Genomic DNA, 14781 nt, shown 5'->3' with positions numbered 1-14781 from the left:
TCCTGATTTATGTTATTTGTTGGCAGCTAGATCTTTTTTATAGTCGTCCATCATGAACTAAATTTTCATAACATTGCAAAAACATGGCAACAGCTAAACACTTTTGTGTTTGTTTTTTGCAGAAGAAGAAACGTATTCGCAACAGAGCCTCCCAGGAACGTCTGACTGTGTTGATTGACAAATTCACTGACGATCAAAAGGGAGCTGCTGCTGAGATGGGTATGCAGGTTCTGATGGATGTCCGGTGTACGAACCTTGTCAACCCGGTATGCGACTGGCTTGGTGAGATATACGATCCCGCCTCCAGGGAATTCGTAATCCCGGGACGGGGAAGACTTCCATTGAATGAGGAATCCGTGTTCTGCACTTTGGGTGTGCCTCGGGGACATATCAAAGTCCCGTACGAGGTTAATAATGAGATCGAGGAAGAGCTGTTCGCCCGTTTGTTTCCTGGGTTGGAGGCAATGCCGAACACGTCTGTACTGGCAGATTCTCTGCAGGACATGACGACGCACGGAGAAGTTTTCAAGATGAAGCTACTCATGTACCTCATCTCAGCTGTTTTCGCACCGACCACTTCTCTTCGCCCAAGCAACAAATGTTTCCCCATCCTGGTGAATGATCCATGCTTGCTACTGCCAGTGTTTTCGTTGCGTTTCTTCCGTTTTGATTTCTGACGCGGCAAACTTTTTTGCCCTGAAATTTTGTGTGGTGCAGGCGAATCTGAAAAACGTGAAGAGTATGAACTGGTGTAAGTTTATTGCCGACTTTCTCCATGATGCTTTCAAAAACAAGATGTACCAGAAGGGTTGTCGTCTGCACTTAATGGTATTTATTTTCACCAGATCTCTGTGTGAACTCTTTGTTTATAACGTACTTTTATTTCATGCATGACAATCTGGTCATAACAAGATGGCAACTGCCATAGTGACAATGTGGCAACTGCCATAATGACAACGTGGCAACTGTCATACTGACAATGTGGCAACTACCTTCATATTAGCATGGCAACTGCTATCACAGTAGGATGACAACTGCCATCACACTTTGATGGCAACTAACACATACATATTATCGTTGGATCATACATTATCCTGCTCTTTTTTTTCTGAACTACAAATTAACCACGATGGCAACTGATATTTTCTTTTCTTTGCAAAATTGTTTTAAATCAGCTCATGTATGTCGACTCTCTTGATCTGTCCACCGTGGTTTTCACCGGGATAGGAGGCCCGCCGCCTACTCACAAGTTTGCTGTTTCTGCGTGGACCATCAGCGCTGTCAAGGCTGTGCTTGCCGCAGACAGGGCAACTGATGGCACATATGGAAAACTACAGGTTAGTTTTTGTTTATGTCTTTTTCACACGGCATGCTTACAAATTTGACATGACGCAACCGTCCGTGGTTTATAAGGCATGCTTACAATTTCTTTTTTTGTTTTTTCATAGCTGATGGCCAAGCATGCTATAGACTACAGCGTGTTTGGGGGCCCTCAAAAATTTGAAAAGTGGATGGACGTGCACTCAGCTCCGTCTTGCCCTTCTGAGGTAATCAAAATGTCCACATCTACGGTTTGCCGTGGATTACATGTTGATCCAGTGGAGCATCTAGTTGGGCAGTTTGCATCCGGAATGACCGGCCTGCTCGGGAAGTTGGTTGAGGGGTGGACGTCCCTCAGTGCCTCTGACAGCGACGCGGTTGCGAGGCAGTTCACTTCATTTGTCCCAGGACGTACACATCGGCCAACTGGTTGCCGTGGCCGGTATGACTACAACAGCTCCCAAGAGCCCGGTGAGACACATGATGATGTGGATGGAGACGCTGGCCTCAGCAAGGACGACGACGATGACACCGATGACGATGAACACGCTGAAGTTCGCACATGCGGCAACAAGGGCAAGGATGCAACAGGTGCCCACCCACCGGAGAAAGTGAAAGAACATACGGCTGCGAGAGGCGAGGGGGTTTTGCCATCAAGGAGGGGGAGGGCTCCAGAGGATGTTGGGCAGGGTTCTGCTGGCAAGAGGTCTAGGATCGACCCCGTAGCTGCCAGGAAGAGGTTCGACTCTCAATTTTAGTTTTCTGTTGTGTATCTTTTCTTTGGAACAATCTCATCCATTTCTTTTGCACTTGTTTTTTGTCAAGCGCGGCAATTAGTTTGTTGTCTGACAATTGCCACCTTCTTTTTTCCTTCCATCTGTTGCGTGCAGTGAGCCGACCGCTGGTGGACGAGCAGCTACGAAGAAACAGGCGCCAACACCAACCCGTGTTTCTGCTCGCTTGAACAAAGGTGCCCCCATTGCCGGTGACATCCCTTCCACCAGGTCTTCTGCTCGTACGACGACGACCAACACCGGGGATCCTGTCGTGTTGCCTGACCTAAGGAAGGCAGTCAAGAAGTAGGTTTCTCCATGTGCTTTTCATTTGAGATAGCGGTTTTTTTCTTGATTTTTCAATGCAACTGGTCTGCTTTGTCATATGTTCTTCTGTTATCATCCCCCACGAGGCAACTGCTGTTTTTCCAAATGATTTCTTCCTTCATTTTTTAAATGTATGGCAACTCCTATTATCTTTACATGGCAACTGGCATCTAGGCCAAATGGCAACTATTTCTGTACCTAATGGCAACTGTCATCTTTTTTTTTACCATTTTCTTCTGAGAGTTCATCCCCCACCTAATTTTGAAATTGCATTCCTCACAGATCAGACATTTTCTATCATTCCTTTCAATTTGCCTAACTTTGATAACTGCTGCTGTATGGCAACTGCTAACTATGGCACATGGCAACTCATGACCCCCTTACATGGCAACTACCAGCTTTTTCCACTTGTTTTTTAGTTTTTTAATGCTTCTATCATTGCAAACATATTTTTTGTCCATTTTTTTCATACCATTTTTCACGTGCTTTTTTTCCTTTGCAGGGTGAAGAAGACTACTACGCGCGGGGCCAAGCATATCAGTAGAGACCCACTCGAACGCCTGCATTCAAAGTTGTCAACAGGTGGCAACTCAGATGTACATGAGGCGCCAGGCGACAATACTGCTGCTGCACCGTCAACTTCTCCCACTAACTCTGATGCAAGTGGCCGACCATCTCCGCCGGCTGCAGATGTGCAGGCTAGAACAACAGGCATCCGTACATCGGGGAGTGACGAGTCGGTATCCGCCAGGACAGCTGAAATATTGCCAACTCTTCTGGCAATGAAGGATGCTGCTGTGAGCCATGCCACCCCATCAGCAAGCGTCGAAGTGGATGCTCCCGAGACCAACCTAGGCAAGGAAGATTCCCGCTCATCTGACACTGATTCCAAGCGCGTGCCTGGTGTCTCACCTGTGTCCATGACAGAAGCGGCTGAGGCGGCACTTCACAAGGATATGCCATCTGCAGATGAGAATCCTGGCACAATAGCTCTAGCTCCTGTCGGTGGAGATACTGCTAAGGCGACCGTTCCGCGTGCTGGTCTTCCACCTAGGCGTCGTAGCCCCCGCAAGCAATCAATAGACACACCCAACGCTCCGGCTGTAGCTAGGAGCAGGAGAGACGGATCTGGTTATGTTCCTGTGTCCACACTGTTCCCGCCACCTGCAAAAATCAATGTGATGGAGAAACCGCAAGACCGGAGCACAACTGATGCAGGTGTCAAGCCGGGCACGAGTGACGCAGAGGAACGCCCGGAGCAGACTGCGCCTTCACCTGCAGCGGAAATCCCCAGCATAAATCTGCGCACTTCCAGGCTCCCAGTCAATGTCGGTGTCCCCTACAGTCCAAACAAGAAGATTGTCATGAAAGCTGCGGCTGAGACCGCTGACAACACGCCCCGCCCTGCAAATAAGGCCGATCATTTTGTAGCGGCCGATTCAGATATGCTTGTCGATCTTTCACCCTTGGATTCTGCCCCGAAAGTCGTTCGTGGTCCGGCCAGTAGGAATGAGAGGCACCCAATGGCCTTTACCCCACCGAGCTTCAGCCTCGGCGTCAGTCAAGATCAACCGGTGGTGCACGATCCTATACCAGTTGCCTTTGCTTTCCCAGGAGGCATGCCCGCAATGATGGCGCAGCCAATGGTCGAGGGCAGGAAGGCTGTCAAGTTCGCAGAGCCAATTGTGCAAGGTACACTCATCACGCACTTACGATTTTCTTGTATACATGTTTGTAGTTTGACTTTTGTCCCAATCACATTCTTTGGGGGTCCTCACTTGTGACGGCAACTGCCATGTGACGACATGGCAACTGGATTTGATGCACCATGTCACCTATGTTTTTTTCTTGCTGCCATGCTGCGTTTGACATTTGGGCAAGCATGTGGCAACTGAAGTTATTTCAACATGGCAACTGTAGTTACTGTCACATGGCAAATACAGTTCAGTACACATGGCAACTGGATTTGCCACATCATGCCACCTGCATTTTTTCTACCATGCTGCATTTTTTCATACGGCATTCACATGGCAAGTGGAGCCGACACAACATGGCAACTGCAGTTGCTGTGACATGGTACCTACAGTACAACTAGGTGGCAACTACAGTGCAACTACATGGCAATTGTATTTGCTATGTCATAGCGACTGTAGTTGGACCACCCATGGCAACTGCCCCACTTTTTCTACCTACATATCACATCATGGACCTTTACCTCCTCACAATCCATCTGTTTTTGGATTTTATATGTATCCTAACCCACTTTTTTTTATATTCATTGCAGCCACCCCTGAGGAGATTTCACCGTCACTTGATGAAGTTTACCGCATGATCGAGGAGACAACATTGCAGAGGAGTTCCTCACGAGGGCAAGGGCAATCAAGTTCCAATGTGCCTGCAGATACGGTATCTGAGGATACCATTAGGAGTGTCACCCCTGGTCCTGTGAGGCAGCAGAGGGTAGTTCACCCACCCCCCGCGGAAGACTACGAGCCCGAATTCAGGGCCACTAAGGAACAGACCCAGCTGTACGATATCGTCAAGCGTTTTGGAAATGCGAGGACCAACAGCAAGCACATGAAGGAGCTGAAAGCGTAAATTACCATACCCCATAATCTCTCATCTTGCTTGCTCTTTTTTACCATTTATCTACTTCGTGCTTTTTATAAATGGTCCGCTTACATTTTAGTTCTTTCATATATTTTTTTTACTTAGTAGGCATGATTCTTCCATGCTATATCGTTTTCATACAGCTCATGTTTGGACAAAAAGAAAGTCATTCAGTGCGGAGCGACGTACGTCGACCTGGGTGATCTTGCCGAGTCCGTGAGGCCAAACGGAAAAATGTCGACGAACGTAGTTGCATGCGGGATCGACTACATCAACAATCACACCGATGTATGCGCCGACAAGATAATCATGCATTACAGTGTGACCTTCAAAATATGGGATGGTGACTTCCACCACAAAATCCTGAGGAACAATTTTGCACAACACGGTGACTTCAAGCTCACACTGAAGAAATATGTGAGTACTCCTTTCCTGTCTGCACCGTTTTTTCACATGGCGTGGTTTTTTGCCAGAACCTGTACTTGTGTTTGTGTGGCAGAAGTTTTCATGTGGCAACAGTTGCCGTGCACACTGACTTCTTGATTTTTTGTATCCCCATGCAAACTATGTGACAACGTGATAGTAAAATACATGGCTCATTTTGTTCATACAATGGACGGCAACTTTCTTTCAACTACTCCCACCCATAATCAAACATTTCTACGTGATTCTAATTTTTTTGTCCCTCTGTTGTTCTTTCATGTGAACTTTGTATCTCATTTCTTCACTTTTTTAAATGCAGGTCATGTTCCCCATGTTCCAGGAGCTTGCACCACACGACCGACACGACAAGTGTGGTCACCACTATGCGGTCTGTCTTGACCTGAAGAACCAACGTATCGAGGTGCTTGATTCAATCCGTTCGGAAGCTGATGCAGACCTTACTACGCATGCCGAACTCTTCATCAAGAACCTCAAAGAGACTTGGAACCGTCACTACGAACATTCAAAGGTCCAGATCAGGCATTTCCCGACTGAGTATGTGGCGACTGTGAAGCAAGGGAACACGTAATTTCTTTTAACCCGCTCCTTCATGTGCCATTTTTACATCAATCCACCCCCTCTTTTTGTTGACACATCTGAACTGAAGTCCATCTTTGCTGCAGCTGTCCATTTTGCGTGTTCACCTGAACTCTTTTTCCTCGTGCAGGACGGACTGTGGCTTTCACGCGCTGGAATACTTTGCAAAGTGGGAAGGCAGAATTGTCCCCGCTATCACAGATGCAACGGTCGTTGAGCTCCGAAAAATCTGCACATGGAACTGGCTGACGAATGAAGATTTCAACAAGCGGTCCGGAGCACGCGAGTTCGTGGAGGAAGCTGTCAAGCAAGTCATCAAGAAGTACAAGTGATCACGTGGCGTTACACACCAGACGCACACCTTACATTCTGTTGTTGAGGAATGTAAGGTACTATCTCTCTGTTCTTTGTCGAAAACTATGTTTTGTGTGCTACGTTATGACTGCAACCTCGTGTAGCCTACTATGTAATGGTGGCGTGTTAGCGACATTTTTAGTGTTTTCTGTAATACATGTGTGGACGTGAACCTATTTTAGGCGTTACATCAGATCTGTTTTTATGTTTATCATTACGACAGTGGTTTCGTCGTTTCTAGCATTGTTTTTTGCTGTTTCGAATGTGTCTGCGATGTTTTCAAAAAAAAGATGGAAAATGTAGTTCAACAGACATGGTTAGTGAAAGTCATTGTCATTTTTTCATTTTTGGCTGTTTTGCTTGTTCTTTTTCATCGCTAATTGCACCGGCTAGCATTGGGTAGGTTTATCATGTAGCCATAACGTTTGCTGCGGTTTATGCACGTTTACGCTTTTTTTTTCCAACTTGTTATCCCATACATTGCACACAACACACTACGTGCTTCTAAACCGCATCGTATTTGTCATGGGGATATATGCCATGCAGAGTCATTACAAAAAGCATCCGAAAATTTTCAGTACAGCTAACATGGCAGATACATCATAAATAACATGGCAGATCCAGTACAACTTACATGGCAAATCCAGTACAACTAACATGGCAGATCCAGTACAACTAACATGGCATATTTAGTATAAAGTAGCATGGCATATTTAGTATAAAATAGCATGGCTTATCTAGTATAAAATAGCATGGCATATTTGGTATAAAATAGCATGGCAGATTAACTACACATAACATGGCAGATTAAGTACCCATAACATGACAAATGCATTTATCCATTCAATGAATTTTCCTTCTACTTCTGTCCCCCCTCAAGAGTCATTCTCCTAATTAAAAAAATCCCATCGTATAGGGGTACAAAACAAAATGTCCACATGGACCATGTCACAGCGCCCCAATTTTTGCTCATGGATTGCCCGCCCCTTTCTTCGTTTTCTTGTGTTTTGCTTGAATCTCCAGTCCCGACTTGTACCTTATATCTCTCGGACGACCCTTTGTGATGGAACGGGGTGGGTTCCTGACCTGGTTTGTGTGCTTGCTGTTCCAGATCCTATCTCCGAGTTTTCAGACGATGGCCCCGTGGATGAAGGCACACTTGATGTGCGGGGGAACCGGTGTAAGGCTTCCTCAGCTTTCCTTTTTTTGATCTCATCAAGCTCTCTTTTCAGTGCCTTCCTGTGTTTTTCTGCGACTCTCGCTGTGTCATCACTCTTGCACGCTTCATCAATTAGCTCAACATAGTTCTTTGTCAGCACAACGTGCCTCACGGCTTCCATGGTTGACTCAGGTCTCTCGTCATGCACAGCCAGAACTGCGTGTGTTGTCTGTGGCGCCAACGCATCGTCAGCGTCCCAAGTCCATCGCCTCCTTATGAAATGGCGGGGCATGCGTGTCACAGCGTTCATGTCCATGACTTTTAGTATGTGACAGCACACAATGCCGTCCCGTTCGAATTTGCAGCATTGGCAGTAGTACTCGCCTTCGCCTATCGAGGCTCTGACGAAGTAGTTCCTTCCTTTGTCCGCGTCTTCAGGTTCTGAATCTGACATGCCCAAAATAGAACACACCTTGAACGTATGTTCGTCCACCCGGAAAGCCGTGAACATGCTGGCATGCTTTATTTCTTCCTGGAATCTGCAAGTTTTGTGTGTTTTCTGTTAAACTTTTGTGCGATCTTTTTCTTGCACACCCTTATGTTGTCATGGAAATAGAAATACATTTTGTTTGAACATGGCAAACATAGTTCATTGAACATGGCAAATATATTACGTTGAACATGGCAAATGCAGTACACTACACATGGCAAATGCATTACAACATACATGGCAATTGCAGTACAACAGACATGGCAATTGCAGTACATTTTCAACTGGATATCGTCATTTCCACACCAACATTCCCCAATGGAAGCACATTGCATAAAACATGGCAACTGCATTTTTATTAAACATGGCATCTACAGCTGAGTAAACATGTCAATTGCATTTCAAAAAAAGGGCAGATGCATTTCATTAAACATGGCAACTGCATTTCAGCATATGTGTCGCCAATATAACATTTTTTAGCATTTTTTGACATTGGCATTTGCATGCCAACATGCTCCAATGGAAGCATAGCGCATAAAACATGGCAACTGCACTTCATTCAACAAGGGAAATGCACCCGAGCAAGTATGCCAAAACAAAATTTTCATTTTAACATGGCAACTGCATCTGAGTAAGCATGGCAAACAGTATTTCATTAAACATGGCAGCTGCATGTCATGGCAACTGCATTGCACTCTATAAGGCCCCTACTGACTTGGTGCTTTTTATGCAAATAAGACTGTAATGCAACTGACTTACTTGTTAAAGATCTTGTTGGTGTATATCTTGCTCATTTGCCTCTCCATCGGTAAATACGTTAGCAATTTTGGCTGCTTTAGGGCTGTGGTCGCTTCTTGCTGTAGCTCAGATCCCAGAATTTTTTGTTGCAAAGCTGTGTACTGCTTGGCAAACTGCAGCAATGAGTTACCAGGGCTGATGTACCGCTTTAAAACAGCATTGAACCCCTCGCTGCGCTGCGTAGTCTGCAGAAAGGGGAAGAAGCACTGCATGAAGTAGGCCGGCACCTAGTACATTCGCTTCTCCCACAGGCTAACAAGAGTCTCATTATCCTGGACTTGATGTGTTTCAGTCATGGCCATCCAGCTCCTTTCAAACTCCTCCACCGTCAAGCTGTGGTCCACGCACAGCTCGAATGCCTTGTGCAGCTCTGGACGGTCGGCAAAGAACGGTCCTAGCGTCTCCTCAGCCTTCTTTATAATGTGCCACCTGCAGTTCCTATGCACTGCCAACGGAAAGACCTCCTCTATGCCTGCACGCATGCTGAAATCTTGGTCCGTTATTATGTTCATCGGAGCAAGTCCATCCATGCACTCCAAGAAGGTCTTGAACAGCCAAACGTACCCATCCGTGTCTTCGTTCCGGACGAGGCCGCATCCGAACTGCAACGACTGATTGTGATTATTTATTCCTATGAACGGAGCGCATGGCATCTCGTACATATTGGTGAGGTACGTCGCGTCGAATGAAATGCAATCTCGGAAATGTTTGTAGGCTCTCCTTGCAGCACCATCCACCCAATACATCCTGACACGGTCCTCATCGTCCAACCTTATCCTGTAGAAGAAATCTGGATCTTCCTTTGCTTTCGCATCGAAGTAGGCTATTGTGGCCTCTATGTCTGCCAACTTGCTCTCTCTACGGTACTTGGCCTGTAGGTTTGTGACGTCAGCTGGTATGTATGGCATGCTACTCAGAGTCCCCTTTTTGCTGTGGATGAGAGATAGTATCTGTACCATTCTTGATGGACCGACGTTACAATCATGTAGCGGCTTTACGAATTTCCTTTCGACGGGGGTGAACCCTTTGTGGGCGGTCAGAAATTTCACCAGGTCGAACTTCTTTATGAGTTTGTGGTTGTGCTCGTCAAAATACTCATTGACCACCCATGTTGCTCCATCTACGTTTAGCTTACACCGGAAAGGGCACCCCGTCTTGAGAATGATGCCTCTCTTTCGTTCCGGAACGACAGGCGCAACACCTTTCCCCTTCTTGTTCCTCCGTGCCTTGTGGCACCTCATCTCACCTCTGCCGTACTCATTAGTTTTCTTAATTTTCCTATGGTACTCGGTGTTGACCGCAAATCCATGGAACTTTGCGTATGCCTGGTAGTATTCCTTTGCTTCTGCGAACGATCCAAATCTCTGCCCAATGTATGGTGGCTGAGGTACCACGATCTCGGATTGCCCACCATCTTCATCCTCTTGTGCGTCGTCGTCAGTTTCATCATTCGCTTCAGTATCGGCGGCAGTTCCATCTACTCGAGTGTTGCTAGTGCTTGTGTTCAAAGGGGTGCTCGTCGGCATTGCTGGAATGATTGCCATTCCCGACTCTGACTCGAAATTGTTTGCGGCATGACAGTCTGCTGGCTGGTGGAACGCGTCTTCCGTGCGCTCAGAGCTCCCCGCAGTAGATGTCCCCGCACCGCTGTTCACTGTAGTTGTAGGTTCTGTAATAGAAAAAACAAGCACGAGAGTAAGATTTTTTGGTTGAATAAGATGTGTATCACAACGGATCACACCATCTTCGATTGATTTGGCACGACATTTTTTCAAACATCAAGCCGTGAGACTGCGTGTGGACATGTGTGGCAGCTGTAGCTGTCCAGTCATGGCAGGTACTATTCAACAAACATGGCAACTATTGTTTTGCCTACAAAAAACTACAAACAACAAATGTAGTGATGTTTTTTGTGGTTCATTTTTTTCCTTACCTTGTTGTGCTGCATTTGGCCATCTTGTGTGGTCTGTGACACCAAAATGTCGTGCTCCACCTGCAATTTGTGAAGCTTGCCATGGGACGATTGCCGTGTCACCACCAGCGTAATACGCTGTAAGCATAGTAGTGGTTGGTCAATTCATGGCAATTTGCAGTTTGTGCTAGCACGACAACTGCAGTCGCCCCTGATGTGGCAACTGCAGTTTTACTGGCATGGCAACTATAGTTGCATCGGCATGGCAACCACAGTTGTTCCTCCATGGCAACTGCAGTTGCGATGACATGGCAATTGTAGTTGCTCTGGCATGGCAACTGCAAGTGTCCACTGATGGCAACAACAGTTGTCCAGGGATGGCAAATGTAGTTTTAAATTCATGGCAATTGTAGAAGTCCAGTCATGGCAATTTGGAGCTGCCAACTATGCCCCTTCTGCTAATTGAACATCCGCAACTTCACTTTTTTTATGGACTGACCTGTGTATGACGTCGATGGCAGGTACATGGGTGCTGGCTGATGCCACGTGCTGCATGAAGGCCCTGCATTTTCACCCGTGATAACTCGTGAGTCCTCTTGCCAGTTTTTTTGCATGTCCATTTTTCACGTCCACAGCAGTATGTGTTTTTTTTTGGTTTTGCATTACCTTGATTAGCCATACTAGCTAGTTGAGGTTGGTTGCCCATAAATATGTCAGTGTTAGCGCCTTGTGACTGAACTTGCCATGGGGCCCCCCTGAGAGTGTTTTGGTCATAAGAACCTGCAAAAAAATGGGAGTGTAGGACATAAGTAGAATGTCATCTTCATCGTTGCGAAGTTGGCAACTGTTCTCTTCTTTTTGTTACCACGCATCATACCTACGCCTGCATACTGTTCTAGTAGTGGCAGCAACGGCCCTGCAGAGATGAGTTGACTATACTCTGCTGCATCCCAAGGCGGTGTTTTTGGCCTTTTAGAACCCCAAGCATCAGCGCCACCTTCGCGATTCATCCTTTCCGCGTCTCGATTCTTTTCCGACATGTTCTCAATCACTGGATGATCAAAAAGGCATCAATAATCCACAAGAATTGTATTCTTCTGCTGCTTGCACATGGAAGATAGGGATGGCAAGCAACAGGTCAAAATAGGTGGCAATTGTCATCATACACAAGCGGCAACTGTCGTTACACACAAGTGGCAATTATTTTTTCCCACCCTCTTCATTCAAAAAATCGTCCTTCCTGCCCTTTTTTAGGGATTCCTACTCATCCATTTCATACCCAACTACTTAAGTGCCTAAACTAGGCACCTAAGTTAACCTCAAACGTAGTACATGGCAGATCTGGTGTATTCTGCCTGGCAATTGCGAATATACACCGAACCATGCAGTGTTCTACCCCTATAGTATGGACCCAGTACAAGATCGGGAGATTTTCAGCCTTAAGGATGAGAGGGAAGGACGAGATCGAGATTTTTCACCTGGTTTTAGTTGATCGTGTCTGGAGGGCTGGATTGGAGTGGGCGGCTGGGGATGGGAAGGGTTAGGGTGTGGTTTGGGGTCGGAGCGCCCAACGGATCTGCCCTGGTTGCCATGGCAACCAGGGATGGCCGGCGACGGATGTCGGGGTTCGAGAGGTGGGGGACGATGGCGGCGTACGAGAGAGGGGATGGATCGGAGGCGTGGATCGGCTGGGTCGTGCGGGCAGCCGGTCTTCTGGCCCGGACGGGGTAGTGCGGGCGGGGTTGCCACACACCGGACGTGCGGGCCGTGCTTTTGTGCGCTCGGACGTGGTCGTGCGGGCCGATCCCCGTCTATGCCGCACGAGGCGTGCGGGCGGGTTCCTATCGACGCCACACGTGTGGCAGTTATTCGGACCCCAAATTTAACAGCCATCAGGTTGGGCTTGACATTTCGTCAAATACTTTGAGCATGCCAGAGCTTCCACTCCCCATCGTGCCTACCACCAGCTCTCGGCGACTGTGGACGCGCACGACTCGCTGTCGTGGCCGTGGCCGCGCCCGGCTTGTTGTCGTGGCCGTGCCACGCGGGAGCCGGAGACGGGACTAGGCAAGACGACCGAGCCCCGCCTGACAGCCCTCTGTGCGCTCGTGTCGTCCCGACCGACTGTTGCTCCGCATCCGCGTCTGCGCGCCCGGCGGTGGGCCAGCTCGCCGCGCAGCTACGCCGTCTCTGCCTGCCGCGCCGTGTTCGGCTCGCCCCGTCGTGCACCCGGCCGCTGCCGAGTCCTCACCAGCTCCGGCTCCCGCGCCACTCGGCCTATGCCTCCTACGCGAGCTCGGCCCGGCCGGCTTCGAGCTGCCTCTGGCCGGCTCCCGCGCCGCTTCCCCGGCCGTCACCGGTGCCGCCCCCAAGGGCCGCTTCGCTCCTCTGCGCCTCGCGCGCGCGTCCGCCCCGTCCCAGCCCTCTGCCCCAACCCGCCTCCGCCTCCACGCATGATGCGCCGGCTCCGCCTGCGCTGCCGTCGCGCCCAGCCGGATCCCCGCGTCTGGCTCCCCTCACCCGCACGCCGGCCCCGCTCGCGTTGCCGTCGTGCCCGGCCGCGTCCATGCTGGTCGCAGGCTTCACTACGTCGGGTCGCCTCGCCGATGCTCTGCCCCCGGCCGCACTGGCATCCGACATCGCGGCACCAGCCGCATCCGCCCGCCTCCAGCTCTGCCATCTTCGGGTGGTCAGCCGGCGCCGTGCTGTGCGCCTCCTGAACCCATGCGGCCTGCTCCAGCTGCGCTATTGCCTCGCACTCCAGTCGGTCGCAGTAGTAGAGCACCGCACGGAACCGGTGCGGCAGCTCCGTGGCCGCGATCAGCGGCCCGGTCACGGTGATGGGCAGCGTCCGCCCGAGGTCCAACGCGACGCGCGTCGGGACGGCGGTCTGCACAGACTCGACATGGATCTGCACCATCTTTCCACCCTGCTCGTTGCCGGCGAAGGCTTGGTCGAGGCCAGCGCAGTCGCCGTCGCTGCCGCCAAGCTGAGGGGCCGCTTCGACCACGACCTGCAGCGGGTCAGCGGCGAGCTGCGGGTGGCACTAGCCGCGGAGGAGAAGAACAAGCGGGCCATGGAGGGAGAGAGAGGGGATTGAGGATTAGGGAGAGAGAGGAGGATTAACTCGAGACACATGTCTCCAGAGAGCCACCCACGCGCGCCTTGCTACATCCCTCGGGCCTGGCTCTCGCGAAACTGCCGATTCGGCCGTTCCCAATGGGCCAGGCCCAGGAGTGCTTTAAGAACCGTGCTATGCAGGCTTACTGTATGCGGGGAACCAAAAAAGTGAGGTCCAAAAAGATGCTGCACCATGTGGGTGTAACATCTCAAATTTTTAATTTGGAATGTTATACATTAGATCATCATTGCATATCATATTTATTGCATTTTGGCTCGATCCTAGAAATTCTACGCAACACAAGAACCCACAGAGAGAGTTGAAGATTTCGTTATTTTCATATTTGAGTTTTCTCAAATTTTGAAAATAGGATCATTTGATTTTATTTATGTTTTCTTCAATTATTTCTATTACAAAAATACGAGAGAGGGAATAAAATGACTTTCCCAAAATAAAGAAATATTGAGGATTTGATAATAAAAATCAAATAAGATTTTATTTCGGTGTTTTTGGCTATTTTATTTGAATTTAGGAAAAATGTGCGTTTTTCAAAATTACATTTAGGCCCCAAATAAATGTTCATCTTGTCCGGATTGATTTTAGAAGCCGGAGAAAATTTATTTCGTGATTTTTGGAGTCTGTTTAGTATTTCTTTTACTTGTTTTTCTGCGCGAAAGTATTTAAAAAAACGCGAACAGACTTTGGGCCGTGTTCGGCCAGGACTCCATCTGGCCGGGCCTTTATAAGGCGTCGCCCCGAGCCCGTCAGCCCAGCCGCCCCGCGCCAAAACCCTAGCCCCACCGCCGCCGCCGCCGCGCCTCTGCGAGCAGCAGCCGCCGTCGTCGCCCGCGTCGCCGCCGTCGACCGCCATCGCCGCCGAACCCCGTCGCCCCGCCC

The 14781-nt window shown here is 48.9% G+C and overlaps 1 protein-coding gene across 1 annotated transcript; it reads right to left on the bottom strand.

The window, feature by feature from the left end:
• Positions 1–1715: 1715 nt before the first annotated feature.
• On the bottom strand, positions 1716–10859 carry LOC119350290. The gene is made up of 3 exons (XM_037618200.1): positions 10785–10859; positions 9947–10520; positions 1716–1869 (listed from the first exon to the last, which is right to left on the bottom strand). The coding sequence occupies exons 2-3, from the start codon at positions 10393–10395 to the stop codon at positions 1716–1718; spliced, it is 603 nt and encodes a 200-aa protein (XP_037474097.1). The 5' UTR covers positions 10396–10520; positions 10785–10859.
• Positions 10860–14781: the final 3922 nt, after the last annotated feature.

Source organism: Triticum dicoccoides, chromosome 1B (assembly GCF_002162155.2).
Source record: "Triticum dicoccoides isolate Atlit2015 ecotype Zavitan chromosome 1B, WEW_v2.0, whole genome shotgun sequence".
Taxonomy (NCBI): Eukaryota; Viridiplantae; Streptophyta; class Magnoliopsida; order Poales; family Poaceae; genus Triticum; species Triticum dicoccoides.
The sequence above is the reverse complement of the archived record's forward strand: the minus strand, read 5'-3'. Positions and strand labels throughout refer to the sequence as shown.